The sequence below is a fragment of the Heloderma suspectum genome, chromosome W (genome assembly GCF_057233095.1).
Source record: "Heloderma suspectum isolate Gila_16-S chromosome W, 16-S_ref, whole genome shotgun sequence".
NCBI lineage: Eukaryota > Metazoa > Chordata > Lepidosauria > Squamata > Helodermatidae > Heloderma > Heloderma suspectum.
In genome coordinates, this window is record NC_139475.1 from 57,742,222 (window position 1) to 57,755,895 (window position 13,674).

A 13,674-nucleotide genomic window follows, 5' to 3' on the forward strand; every position below is an offset into this window, starting at 1 on the left:
GCAAAGAGAAAACTCTCTGGAAAAGACCCTGATGCTGGGAAAGACTGAAGGCAAAAGGAGAAGGGGACTGCAGAGGATGAGATGGCTAGATAGCATCACCGATGCAATGAATATGGACTTGAGCACCCTCCGGGACAGAGCGCAGGACAGGAAGGCCTGGCGTGCTATGGTCCATGGGGTCACGAAGAGTCGGACACGACTGAACGACAAATTAGACCACTCCTGAAAAAGCCTAACCTGGACCCAGAGGATGTTAACAATTATAGGCCAGTGGCCGACATCCCCTGCCTGGGCAAGGTGCTTGAGTGGGTGGTTGTAGGACAGCTCCAGGCACCGTTGAATGAAACGGATTATCTAGATCCATTTCAATCGGGCTTCAGGCCTGGTTTTGGAACGGAAACTGCCTTGGTCGCCCTGTGGGATGACCTCTGCCGGGAGAGGGACAGGGGGAGTGCGACCCTGTTGATTCTCCTGGACCTCTCAGCGGCTTTCGATACCATCGACCATGGTATCCTTCTGGATAGGGTGTCTGGGTTGGGAGTTGGAGGCACTGCACTGCAGTGGTTCCGCTCCTACTTGGATAGCCGATTCCAGAAGGTGGTGCTGGGGGATTATTGCTCTGTGCCATGGCAATTGTGCCATGGGGTTCCACAGGGCTCTGTTTTATCCCCTATGCTGTTTAACATCTACATGAAACTGCTGGGGGAGGTTATCCGGAGGTGTGGGCTGAGGTGCCATCAATATGCGGATGACCCCCAGCTCTACTTCTGTTTCTCATCAAAACCAGGTGAGGCAGTGGCTGTTCTGAATCAGGGCCTGGGCATGGTAATGGGCTGGATGAGGGCCAATAAACTGAAACTCAATCCAGACAAGACGGAGGTACTGTTAGTGGGTGGTTCGTCTGCCCGGCTAGGCGATGTTCGACCTGTTCTGGAGGGGGTTGCACTCCCCCTAAAGGATCACGTTCGTAGTTTGGGGGCGCTCTTGGATCCAGAACTGTCACTTGAGGCACAGGTGAACTCGGTGGCACGGAGCACTTTTTATCAGCTTAGGCTGGTATACCAACTACGCCCTTCTCTGGACAGAGATAGCCTAGCTCCAGCTATCCACGCTGTGATAACTTCTCGTCTGGATTACTGCAATACGTTATACGTGGGGCTGCCTTTGAAAACGGTCCGGAAACTTCAGCTGGTCCAAAATAGGGCAGCAAGGTTGTTAACAGGGACTGGCCTGCGAGCTCATATTACGCCAGTACTCTTTCAGCTGCACTGGCTGCCAGTCCATTTCCAGGACCGATTCAAAGTTTCAAAGTTTGAAAAGTTCAAACATTTAAAGCCCTTAACGGCTTGGGGCCAGGTTACCTGAAGGATGGCCTCCTCCCATATGTGCCTGCCCGGACCTTAAGATCATCCCCAGCGGCCCTTCTCCGTGAGCCCCTGCCAAAGGAAGTGAGGCGGGGGGCTACTAGGAGGAGGGCTTTTTCTGCTGTGGCACCCCGGCTGTGGAATGAGCTCCCTGGTGAGGTTTGCCTGGCACCTACACTGTATTCCTTTCGGCGCCAGGTGAAGACCTTTTTATTTCCCCAGGCATTTTAGCATTTTAGCTTTCTAGACTGTTAGCTTTGCTGTTTTAAATCTGTATTTTAAATCCCTGCACTGCTGCTAGGTTTTGTTGTGGCTGTATTGTTATACTGTGGGTTTAATCTTCTATATGTTTTATATTGTTTTACTGTGCGCTTTTTGGTTTTAATTTTTGTGAACTGCCCAGAGAGCTTCGGCTATTGGGCGGTATAGAAATGAAATAAACAAACAGACAAACAGACAAACAAACAAGAAGTCCTCCTCGTGAGGAAGGTCCTGCCTACAAGGTGCCTTTTACATACAAGGAGTCTTTCTCTGCAACAGGGCACTTCTGCTTACAGCGATGGTTCTGGCCTGTCTCTTGAGATGGCTGTGCTCTTGGGAAGTAGGTAGACAGACTCTATCTCTGTCTCAGAAGCAGACCTCCTTTTGGAATGAAGCCATGGACGTCTCCCCTGAGGGCCCAGATCCTCCTGGTCCATCTCCTATTTTATTTAATTTATTTTATTATTAAATTTATTAATCGCCCATCTGGCTGGTCACCCAGCCACTCTGGGCGATGTACAACATACCATAAAACAATTTAAAACAATAAAATTCTACCATAATTTTTTTTTTTTTAAATACCCTAACCCACCCCAAATGCCTGCCTGAACAACCACATTTTTAATGCACGACGGAAGCTCATTAAAGAGGGGGCATGACGGAGTTCCCTAGGGAGGGAGTTCCACAGAGTGGGGGCCACCACAGAAAAGGCCCTCTCCCTCGTCCCCACCAGTCTAGCTGTCCTGGCTGATGGGACAGAGAGAAGGCCATCCGAGGCTGATCTTGTTAAGCGGCCTGTCTGGTGTTGCTGGAGGCACTCCTTAAGATAGGCTGGGCCAGAACCATATAGGGTTTTAAAGGTCAAAACCAACACCTTGAATTTGGCCCGGAAAACAACTGGTAACCCGTGCAACTCCTTCAGCACTGGAGTGATGTGATCTCGCCGGCGGCTGCCTTTAATCAGGCGAGCCGCCGCGTTCTGTACCAGCTGCAGCTTCCGAACCGTCTTCAAGGGTAACCCCACGTAGAGCGCATTACAGTAGTCTAAACGAGAGGAGACCAGGGCATGTACTACCGATGGGAGCAGATGGTCGGGAAGGAAGGGGCGCAGCCGCCGTATCAGATGGAGTTGATACAGCGCTGTCCGGCTCACAGCTGACACCTGAGCCTCCACGGACAGCTGGGAGTCCAAAATGACCCCCAGGCTGCGGACCTGGTCTTTCAAGGGTAGCTGTACCCCATTCAACACCAGGTCTACATCCCCCAGCCTCCTCTTGTCTCCCACCAAAAGTACCTCGGTCTTGTCAGGGTTGAGCTTCAGCTTATTCCTCCCCATCCAGCCACTCACCGTCTCCAGACATTTGGACAGGGATTCTACGGCCAACCTTGGTGAAGATTTGAATGAGAGGTAGAGCTGCGTGTCATCCGCATATTGATGACACTGCACCCCAAACCTCCTGATGATAGCCCCCAGTAGCTTCACATAGATGTTAAATAGCATCGGGGAGAGGATGGAACCCTGTGGCACCCCACAAGTAAGTGGCCACGGGTCCGAAACCTCCTCTCCCAGTGCTACTCTCTGGTACCTGCCGGAGAGGAAGGACCGGAACCACCGCAATACAGTGTCTCCAATGCCCAACCCCTCCAGGCGGTCCAGGAGGATACCGTGGTCAACGGTATCAAAAGCCGCTGAGAGGTTGAGGAGAACAAGGAAGGAGCATCCACCCCTATCCAGAGCCCTCCTCATATCATCCACCAAGGCGACCAAGGCCGTTTCTGTCCCAGGCCTGAAGCCCGACTGAAATGGGTCTAGATAATCAGTTTCTTCCAAGTGTGCCTTCAACTGCACTGCCACCACCCGCTCAATCACCTTGCCCAAAAATGGCAGATTTGAGACTGGGCGAAAGTTGTTCAGAACTTGAGGATCCAAGGAGGGATTCTTTAAGAGCGGTCTTATCACTGCCTCCTTGATCAAGAACAAGTCCTGCCAGAGGAATCTGATCTCATTTTTTGATCAAGTAACCTCCCTTGTGGACCGTGGGAGTGCTGTGGACATAATATACCTCGATTTCAGCAAAGCTTTTGACAAAGTGCCCCGTGATCTCCTGATGAGCAAACTAGCTCAAAGTGGGCTAGACGAAACAACTATCAGGCGGATCCACAGTTGGCTACAGGATCAGACTCAAAGAGTGCTTATGAATGGGATCTTCTCGAACTGGGGAGAGGGAATGAGTGGGGTACTGCAAGGCTCAGTCCGGGGCCCAGTGCTCTTCCACATTTTTATTAATGACTTGGATGAGGAGGTGCAGGGAATGCTTATCAGATTTGCAGGTGACACAAGATTGGGTGGGATAGCTAATACCTTGGAAGACAGAAACAAAATTCTGAATAAAGTAAGTGATCTTGATTTCCTGTTAAATAAACCTTAGGCTTAAGATTCTGCACTGCTGCGCTAAATGCTACCTTTATCCCTCTGTTCCTTTAATTTGTATGGAGCAGGGAATGGGGGCTGAAATCAGGAAAACTAGAAGGGGTGGTGAGTGGGTCACACCTGCTCCTGTTAAAATGTCCCAAATATCTAGGGTGATGTCCAGTGGGAACAGTTGTGCTCCCCCCCCCCAAATACCCCCCTGGAATTCTGTCACCTGTTGTGGGTCAGGCTGGCCCTGGACTCAACTCTAGACCTCCTCTGTTTTAGATTTTTGAAAAGTGGTCCACTCATACGAATGAAAGGCACAATTTTACTGTTCTTGTATTATATTGTTTTTATAATTGTACGTGCACCACCCTGGGATTTCCTTTGGTGATGAAGGAACAGTATATAATTTTTTTGAAAGAAAGAAAATATGTTAGTGCATGGCCAACTTCTGCAATGGTAAAACTTACGCACGCTTCTTTTCTCTTCAGATTCAGAGCAGAGCAGCAGTCCAAGGACAGGAATCAGTTCTGACCAGGAGGACAGCAAACCCATCATCACGCTGGGTGAGCAAGGGGATGTCCAAATCCAAAACAATAAAACTCCTGTCACTCCTAGCCAATGATGAGGGATAATGGGGGTTGCAATCCAACAATATCTGGAGGACCACAATTTGCCCATCCTTCCAAGAGTGGAAACACGCCCCGTGTTGTTTGAGACCACTGGGGAACCAAGTTCTTGGTGGGGTGGGGTGGGGTGGGAGGGACGTGACAGGATGGAGTTGTAAAAAACAACAACAACAAGGCATGTATTTCAGCGTTGGCATAACAAACATATTATTTTGGGAAGACATGAGAGAAGACAAATTTAGTGTATTTTTTTTCCCCTCAGGGATCCATTCAGTTACTTCCCTCACTGGGGTTCCAAACTTGGCACAAAATAGCCATGGGGAGTAACGTTGGCAAGCAGAGAAGGGGGAAATAAAACACAAAATGGCCACCCATTCCTGCTGGCCACCCATTCCAGGGCCAGCCTGACCCACAACAGGTGACAGAGTTCCAGGGGGGTATTTTGGGGGGGGGGAGCACAACTGTTCCCACTGGACATCACCCTAGATATTTGGGACATTTTAACAGGAACAGGTGTGACCCACTCACCACCCCTTCTAGTTTTCCTGATTTCAGCCCCCATTCCCTGCTCCATACAAATTAAAGGAACAGAGGGATAAAGGTAGCATTTAGCGCAGCAGTGCAGAACCTTAAGCCTAAGGTTTATTTACCAGGAAGAAGAACTTGAAGCTAAAGTAAGGCTGGAATTTTGACCCCAGATCTTTTCCTTTTGGCCACCATTGGAATGTGGCCCCCAAGAGTTTCTCCGAAATAGAATTTGACCCTCAGGCTGAAAGAGATTCCACACCCCTGGCTTATATAGTAAAGCACCTTGGCAAGATTTTTATTTTGAAAGGTGGGGGGTTAAGTGAATAAAAATAAAAATAAATAGGAGAGAAATGGGCCTGGGTCTGTAACTTCTGTAAACCTCCCAGAGAGGTTCGGCTATGGGGCAGTATAGAAATGTAGTGATGATGAGTCAGCCCTGGATTTTGCCCAACACAATGTCAAAAGCAGATCTGACAGTTCCTATTCCCAAAGGACAAACACCTGCTGAATTTCAAGGACAGTGAAAAGAGCGTTGATACAGAAGAGTGAAAATGTCTTGGGGTGAGTGGAAATTCACACATCCCTCCTTGCCTGCAACATCTTTGGGTGTGTGGGTCAGTTCAGACACACACACACACACACACACAGCTGCTAGTTTGAAGATATGCCAGCTAAATTTCTGCCTGCCACGTGGCTGTGGACAGCACAGGAACCCTGTAAGGGTGAGCAGAATGTGGCAACAGTTCAGATCTCTAACCCTTCCTCAAGGAGGTAAAGATGAGCAGTGGCTGTCCACAAGACTAGGGCACACTGGGTTGCTATGGCACCTGCTGAACACTAATGGCTGCTCCACGTCATATAAATGTTTGTAGTAATGACTACTCTCACTCCCATGACAGCACTCACTTCCCTGCCTGTGAGGTGATTATCCAGCTGCAGCTGTGGCTTCTTGGCCAACCTCCCTTCCCCAGCTGCAGGCAACAGATGCAACACCTTACCTCGGCACCCTCTTGGCTCCATTAATGCCACGCTACGCCACTGCAGATCCCACACTCATGCTGTGTGTCCTGATGTAAGAATCGTGCCAGATCTGCAGCGTACTAATTCTCAGTATTTATATAGGGCTTTCTTTTTTCTTTGCAGAAAAGGGAGCTGCTTTATACCACATCAAGCTATTTGTAATGTAACCCACTATTATTTACTCTGTCAGGCAGCAGCCCTCAAGGGTCTCAAGGCAGAAAAGTTACCTGATCCTTGTTTTAAGAAAAAACCCAAACCTGGAAATGTTGGGGACTGAACCTGTGCAAAGCATGCACTCTAGAATCATAGAATAGTAGGGCTGGAAGGGGCCTATAAGAACATCGAGTCCAACTCCCTGCTCAATGCAGGAATCCAAGTCAGAGCATCCCTGACAGATGGCTGTCCAGCCTCGTCTTGATACCTCCAGAGTGGGAGAGCCCACCGCCTCCCTAGGTCATTGGTTCCATTGTCGTATTGCTCTGACAGTCAGGACGTCTTTCCTGATGTTCAGCTGGAATCTGGCTTCCTGTAGCTTGAGCCCATTATTCCATGTCCTGCACTCTGGGATGATGGAGAAGAGATCCTGGCCTTCCTCTCTGTGACAACCTTTCAAGTTCTTGAAGAGCGCTATCCTATCTCCCCTCAGTCTGCTCTTCTCCAGGCGAAACGTGCCCAGTTCTTAGAGTCTCTCTTCATAGGGCTTTGTTTCCAGTCCCCTGATCATCTTCGTTGCCCTCCTCTGAACCCACTCCAGCTTGTCTGCATCCTTCTTAAAGTGTGGGGCCCAGAACTGGACACAGTACTCCAGATGAGGCCTAACCAGTGCTGAGTAGAGGGGGACTAGTACCTCACGGGATTTGGAAGCTATGCTTCTATGAATGTAGCCCAAAATGGCATTTGCCTTTTTTGCAGCCACATCCCATTGTTGGCTCATATTCAGCTGGTGATGGACAACAATTCCAAGATCCTTCTCGCTTGTAGTATTGTTGAGCCAAGTATCCCCCATCTTGTAACTGTGCATTGGGTTTCTTTTTCCTAGGTGCAGAACTCGGCATTTCTCCCTATTAAATGTCATTCTGTTGTTTTCTGCCCAGGACTCCAGCCTATCAAGATCACTTACTTTATTCAGAATTTTGTTTCTGTCTTCCAAGGTATTAGCTATCCCTCCCAATCTTGTGTCCCTCAAATCTGATAAGCGTTCCCTGCACCTCCTCATCCAAGTCATTAATAAAAATGTGGAAGAGCACTGGGCCCTGGACTGAGCCTTGTGGTACCCCACTCGTTCCCTCTCCCCAGTTCGAGAAGATCCCATTCATAAGCACTCTTTGAGTCTGATTCTGTAGCTAACTGTGGATCCACCGGATCGTTGTTTCATCTAGCCCACTTTGAGCTCATTTGCTAATCAGGATATCGCGGGGCACTTTGTTGAAAGCTTTGCTGAAGTCAAGGTATATGATGTCCACAGCGTTCCCACAGTCCACAAGGGAGGTTACTTGATCAAAAAATGAGATCAGATTCCTCTGGCAGGACTTGTTCTTGATAAATCCATGATGGCCTCGAGTAATCACTGCATTGTTTTCAAGGTGCTTACAGATGGATTGCCTTATAATCTGGTCCAGAATTTTCCCAGGGATTGATGTCAGACTGACTGGTCTGTAGTTCCCAAGTTCCTCCTTTTTGCCCTTTTTGAAGGAAGGGACAACATTAGCCCTCCTCCACTCATCTGGCACTTCCCCCGTCCTCCATGATTTCTCAAAGAGAATAGACAGCGGTTCTGAGAGTTCTTCTGCCAGTACCTTTCTTACTCTAGGGTGCAGTTCATCTGGCCCTGGAGATTTGAACTCATTCAAAGTAATGAGATGTTCCTTGACCTATCGATCTCAAGCTGCAATCCTGCCCCTTCAGCCTGTACTTCACCTTTGCCAGGGGGGTCATAGACCCTCTTTTGGGAGAAGACTGAGTCTGAGCCAAAGTAGGAATTGAGTACTTCTGCCTTTTCCTTGTCATCTGTTGTCATTTTGCGATCCTTATTTAATAGTTGAACCACCATTTCTTTCCTCTGTATTTTACTATGCACGTAGCTGAAGAAAGCCTTTTTGTTGCTTTTAGCATCCCTCGCTCAGCTCGCTCTCAGCTTTTGCCTTCCTGACACCATCCCTGCAATTCTGTGCTACCTGCCTGTAATCTTCCTTTGTAGTTTGGCCTTCCTTCCACTTCCTTCCTATGTGTGTCCTTTTTTGTTTTCAGGTCATCTCTAAGCTCTTTGTGAAGCCACACTGGCTTCTCCTGTTGTCTTCCACCTTTTCTTCTTGTTGGAACGGTTTGTAATTGTGCCTTGAGAATTTCCTTTTTTAAAAGCTCCCACCCATCTTGGACTCCTTTTCTTGTTAGAGTCACTTGCCATGGGACCTTTACTGATCATTGTTCTGAGTTTATTAAAATCAGCTTTCCTAACATCCAGGGTACGCGTTTGGCTACACTCGGCTTTTGCTTCCTTTAGAATGAAGAACTCAAGTATAACATGGTCGCTTTTCCCCAGAGTTCCTGTAAGTGCTACTTTATCCACCAAGTCATCCCTGCTGGTTAGGATCAAGTCAAGGATAGCCGATCTTCTAGTTCCTTCCTCCACTTTCTGTAGGAGGAAATTATCAGCAACACAAGTCAGGAATCTCCTGGAGGGGCTGTGTTTTGCAGAATTTGTCTCCCAACAAATATCGGGGAAATTGAAGTCCCCCATTACTACTACATCATGCTTCCTTAAAACTGTCAGGGTAGACACTGAGCCCATAGAATCCCAGAGTAGTTCTGATTCTGAGGAAGAGCAGTCGCTCCTGGGAGAGGAGCGCGCTCCTCTTTCCCAGGGCCCACAGCTGATGGAGATTCCTCCCACCAGCATTCCTAGATTAGAAAGCAGTCCAGGGAGTGACCGAGCAGAGATAGCAGACTTGGTGGATGCGCGACGCAGACGCAGAGAGCGGCGCCAGATGGAGGGCGCGGAAAGGAGGCGCAGTGCCCGGCTGGCGCGCAAACAACGGCTGTGCCCAGAGGATCCAAGGGAAAAGGGGAGGGACTCTCCCTAGTCCTTAAGTTCAGGGGTCTGCCAGTAATTCCCTTTCAAATGGGGACCAACTGTTTCAACTTAGGGCATAGGTACTCTGCTGCTCAGATCTAGTTGCTACCTGTAGAGTTGTTAAGTTGTAAAAGAAGAATAAAGCTTTGAAAGGAATCCCGTTGTCTGTGTCTGGACTTGGCTACTGCATTAGACTGAGAGAGGCCTCCAAGGAGCCCTTGACAAAAACATTGGCTATTTACTTTTCAAAAGTTTCATCCTCATCCTCTCCTTGATTGGGTGGCCGGTAGTAGACTCCGACCACCAGGTTCCTTTTATTCTTTGCTCCATTTATTTCAACCCAGATGCTCTCGATGGGGCTACCAAGCTCCTCCTCCTGTATTTCTGTGCAGATATGTATTTTTCACATATAGTGCAACTCCACCTCCCTTTCTGTTCCTCCTGTTCTTTCTGAACAAGTTACATCCTTCAGTTGCTGTATTCCAGTCATGGGAGTCATCCCACCAAGTCTCAGTTACAATCTATCAAGTGGTAATTTCCCTCTTGTATTAAGAGTTCAAGTTCAATCTGTTCGTTTCCCATACTCTGGGCATTAGTATATAGACATCGAAGACCATCTGCTTCATAGTCTGGCTTTCTTCCTACATGTTTCTGAAGACTATTATTGGGAGCTCTTAGAGCTGTTCTCTCCGTTGCGGTGCATGAGCCTTGGTCCATTTTTACCCCCAACTTTACCTCTCCCTTCCCTGTAGGATTCAGTTTAAAGCCCTCCTGATGAAGTTCTTCATGCTGTGGCCAAACACATTCTTCCCAGCCTTTGTGAGGTGCAACCCATCCCTTGCCAACAGCCCATCTTCCAGGAAGTATAGCCCGTGGTCCCAGAATCCAAATCTCTCTTGTTCGCACCACCTTCGTAGCCAGTCATTCATCCGGAGTATTTTTTCTTTCCCTTTCTGTCCCTCTTCTAACTACTGGAAGGATGGATGAGAAAACTGTCTGGGCCCCGAAGTTCTTGAATTTCCTTCCCAAAGCTTCCAAGTCTGATGTGATTTCTTTGTAGCTCCGCTTGGCGGTATCATTTGTTCCCACAGGGATGAGAAGAAAGGGATACCTGTCAGTGAGCTTTATGAGTGCAGGCAACCTTTCAGTCACGTCTCTAATCTGTCCTCCTGGGAGACAGCATACCTGGCGAGTCCACGGGTCTTCACGACATACTTGGGTTTCGATCCCACGCAGCAAGGAGTCTCCCAGTACTACCACTCTTCTCTTCTTCCTGTTGTAGGCCTGGGTTTCATCGCCTCTGCTTGACTGACCTTCAGCCTCTTGCTCACTCTCCTGCGGGGTCCCCTGTACTTCTTTCTCTGCAGGCTGCCCTCCAGTCTCATCCGCAAGTACCTGGAATCGGTTCCCTAGTTCCACTGCCTCCACTGCTGCAGAGTGGCGTCTAGTTCTTGTGCTCCTGTCACCCTTTTCCAAGGAGTATCCTCTGCTTCATTTTTCCTCACCTCAGCAGTTTCCTCTTCTGCCTCAGCTTGCTGTTGCTCTTCTAGCTTCTGTTCTTCCCTTTGCTGCTGTAGTTCCCCCATTCTGTCCAAGAACTCTTCATCTTCTCTTATTCCCTGGAGGGTCACCACTCGCCACTCCAGTCCTCTTACTTTTTCTTCCAGCATCGTGATCAACTTGCACGTGTAGGCCATGTTGATCTCAGGCAAGAAAACAATCATGGCACAAATGTTGCAGGTCACCACCACTGGAGAGTCTTGTCCTTCCATAGCCTATTTTTCCTTTTTGTGTCTAGCTTTCTGATTGTTCTAGAGTAGCCTGGTCCTCTACGCACTGGACGTTAAAAACACCAGCCCACTGGTTTGGAATTGTGTGTTACAAGAAGAATTTTTAAAAAAAGAAAAAAATGAAAAATGGGGAAAAAAAACCCCGTTAGGGGCCTCCCCCTTGACTTCCCCTGCCGAACTCCCCTGGCCAGCTCTTGTTTGCTCCCCCTGTCCGCTCGCTCTCTGGGAGCTTGCTTGCTTCTGTAGTCCCTGGACCAGCTGGAGCAGCTTCCTCTGCTCTGCTCTGCTCTGCTCTGCTCAGCTGGGAGGCGGCAAACAGCTAAACAAGGAGCATTCCACACTGCAACATTTTGTTGCAGGTCCCACTTGTCCCCTTCTCAAAGGAAAAACACTTTGCCCATAATCAGGAGCCCTTTGGCCCTTTAAAAATGTTTTTAGGAACCCTGCAGGTGCTCAGAGGCATTCAAGCCAAGGTGTCACAATATATTTTTTGAAATGAGCAAGTTGGCAGCATTACATGGAGGGTGGTCGACTAGATGACCACATAAGTCCTTTCCAACTTGATGGTCCTATTCTACAGTACGTACAGGTGCTGGGCTTCTCCGTTTCTCTCACCATGTGAAGAGAGCAAAACTGCATGGAAGGAAAAGTCACTGCAGCCATCCTCCCCCCCCCCCGCTTTCCGTTCCTCATCAGAAGCACAACTAAAGCTTCACTTGGTCTGCAGCCCAGAACTCCTCGTTCTCTGCTTTCCATCTTATCTAAAGATAATCAGGCTCTTTGGGCACTCGGTGCAGACGCTGAGCTCACCATTATAGGTTTCTACCACCACCCTGGATTAGCCAGCCTCCACCTCCCCCTTCCAACCCAGACTCTCTACCATTTCTCCTTAGCCGCCCCCCCCCCCACACACACCCCTTCACTTTCTTATGCAGCAATGCTTGGCTAGAATCAGCACATACCTGCATATCCTTGATGCCCGAACATTTTAAAAGTGTCTTTCTATTGTGTCCCAAACTCAGAGTCTGTGTGTGTGCCTGCGTACGCACACCTATCCTTATGTAGTCAAAACGGTGCCAATCCACACACTAGAGGGAGGTATCAGGAGGCTTTGGAAAATCCCAAGGTTTGCAGAAGTAGAAAAGAAGAAATGATGACTAAGCATGCTCAGTGACAGTGTAATAGTGTCAGGAGTGGGAGGATGGAATGGAATGGGGTATCCTGAAAGAAGGCATGACTGGATGATGGGAACCCTGAAGAGCACCCCACACTGCAACATTTTGTTGCAGCTCTCACTTGTTCACATACCCTGCCTTAAAAAAAAGTACACACAGCAGCATATATAACATAATACAAAAGCCATATAAAAACTCAACCTTAAAAACAAAACAAAAAATATCCAAAAGCTAAACAACAAATCAAACAGCAGTTGAAAACAGCAGCAGAGCAAATGATAAAACCAAGATCCTACAGAAAAAGCTCACTTAAAGTGAGTTAGTAAAATGCTATCGTTTTGCCTTTGATGGACATGCTGGCACTGCCTTTTCATTCCTTGTGTTAGCAGCAAGCACATACCTAAGCTCTTCAAATTTCAGCCAACCTCCCGCACATCTCACAAAGTTAGTGGGCGTGGGGGGTGGCGGGGACGTGACTTGAGATGGGCATAACATTGCAGTGGAACCCTTCCCCTCCATGTTAACCCTATTGCCTATCCAGAAACTGAACATTGTTTGAATTGCAGGTACTGATGTGCTATTAAACAGTTGCCATCCTACTGTAGTGTGACCAAGGGACACTGGTTGACACATTCAGTATTGCCGGGGGAGGTGAGGGGAGACCTTTTAGGATACATTTCAATATTTTTGTTATTCCTTCTCTTCAAACAGGAATACAGACAGGATTGGGCGGGGGGGGGGGTATTGTCCTGCCACCACCACAGTAAACCCCCCAGGCCAGCCAAAATAGTTGAACAACTTCACTCTAAGCCCTGAAACTGCCTCCAGGTTTGTTTGTTTTGGGGGTGGGGTGGAATCACTTCTTAGTGAACAAATAGAACTGGAAGTGTGGCTATGGTGATTCTGAGTTTAATCTTAGGAAGTGGTCTATTTACTAACACCCCCTTGCTTCAGAAACTAGTACAGGACAGGTGATGTAATCAGTACAACGTGTAAGAGGAACAACATGTAAGAGGAGGCTTTAGCAATACGTACAAGTGCAGCGGTGCCCTCTGCTAGCAGGGTGATAATAGGGGTGTTACAAATACACGTGTCTATCATTTCATTTCTGCAGTGTTGGTGGTATGTGGAAATTGGGGTGGGGTGGGCACAAACACTCATGTATTTTTAACACCCCTGTTCCTACATCAGGGATCTCTGTCAGAACCACCTAGTCCCTCAGCAGCATCACTAGTATAACCCTATTTCTGCGTTACTCACACAAATAGGGAAATGTAGTGAAAGGGTGGCACGTTTAGGCATGCCCCCAAAGTGGGGCCACCCTCTCGCCTCTGCCATTGCTGTGTTCTGCATAATGTCTAAAACTGTGTGTGCTGGAGGGCAGGGGGAAAGCTCCTGTGGATTTAGAACCCTGCTGTCAT

The 13,674-nt window shown here is 48.3% G+C and overlaps 1 protein-coding gene across 13 annotated transcripts in view; it reads left to right on the plus strand.

The window, feature by feature from the left end:
• The window catches only part of LOC146334054 (nuclear factor 1 C-type-like), a 280,437-nt gene that overhangs the window by 154,627 nt on the left and 112,136 nt on the right, over positions 1 to 13,674 (plus strand). For all 13 annotated transcript variants that reach the window (XR_014786399.1, XM_084824951.1, XM_084824954.1 and 10 more), the window contains one exon: positions 4,533 to 4,607. Coding sequence is in view for 12 of the 13 variants with exons in the window: in XM_084824951.1 (XP_084681077.1) it covers positions 4,533 to 4,607 (75 nt within the window). In the remaining variant the exon portion in view is untranslated. The remainder of the gene's footprint in view (positions 1 to 4,532; positions 4,608 to 13,674) is intronic.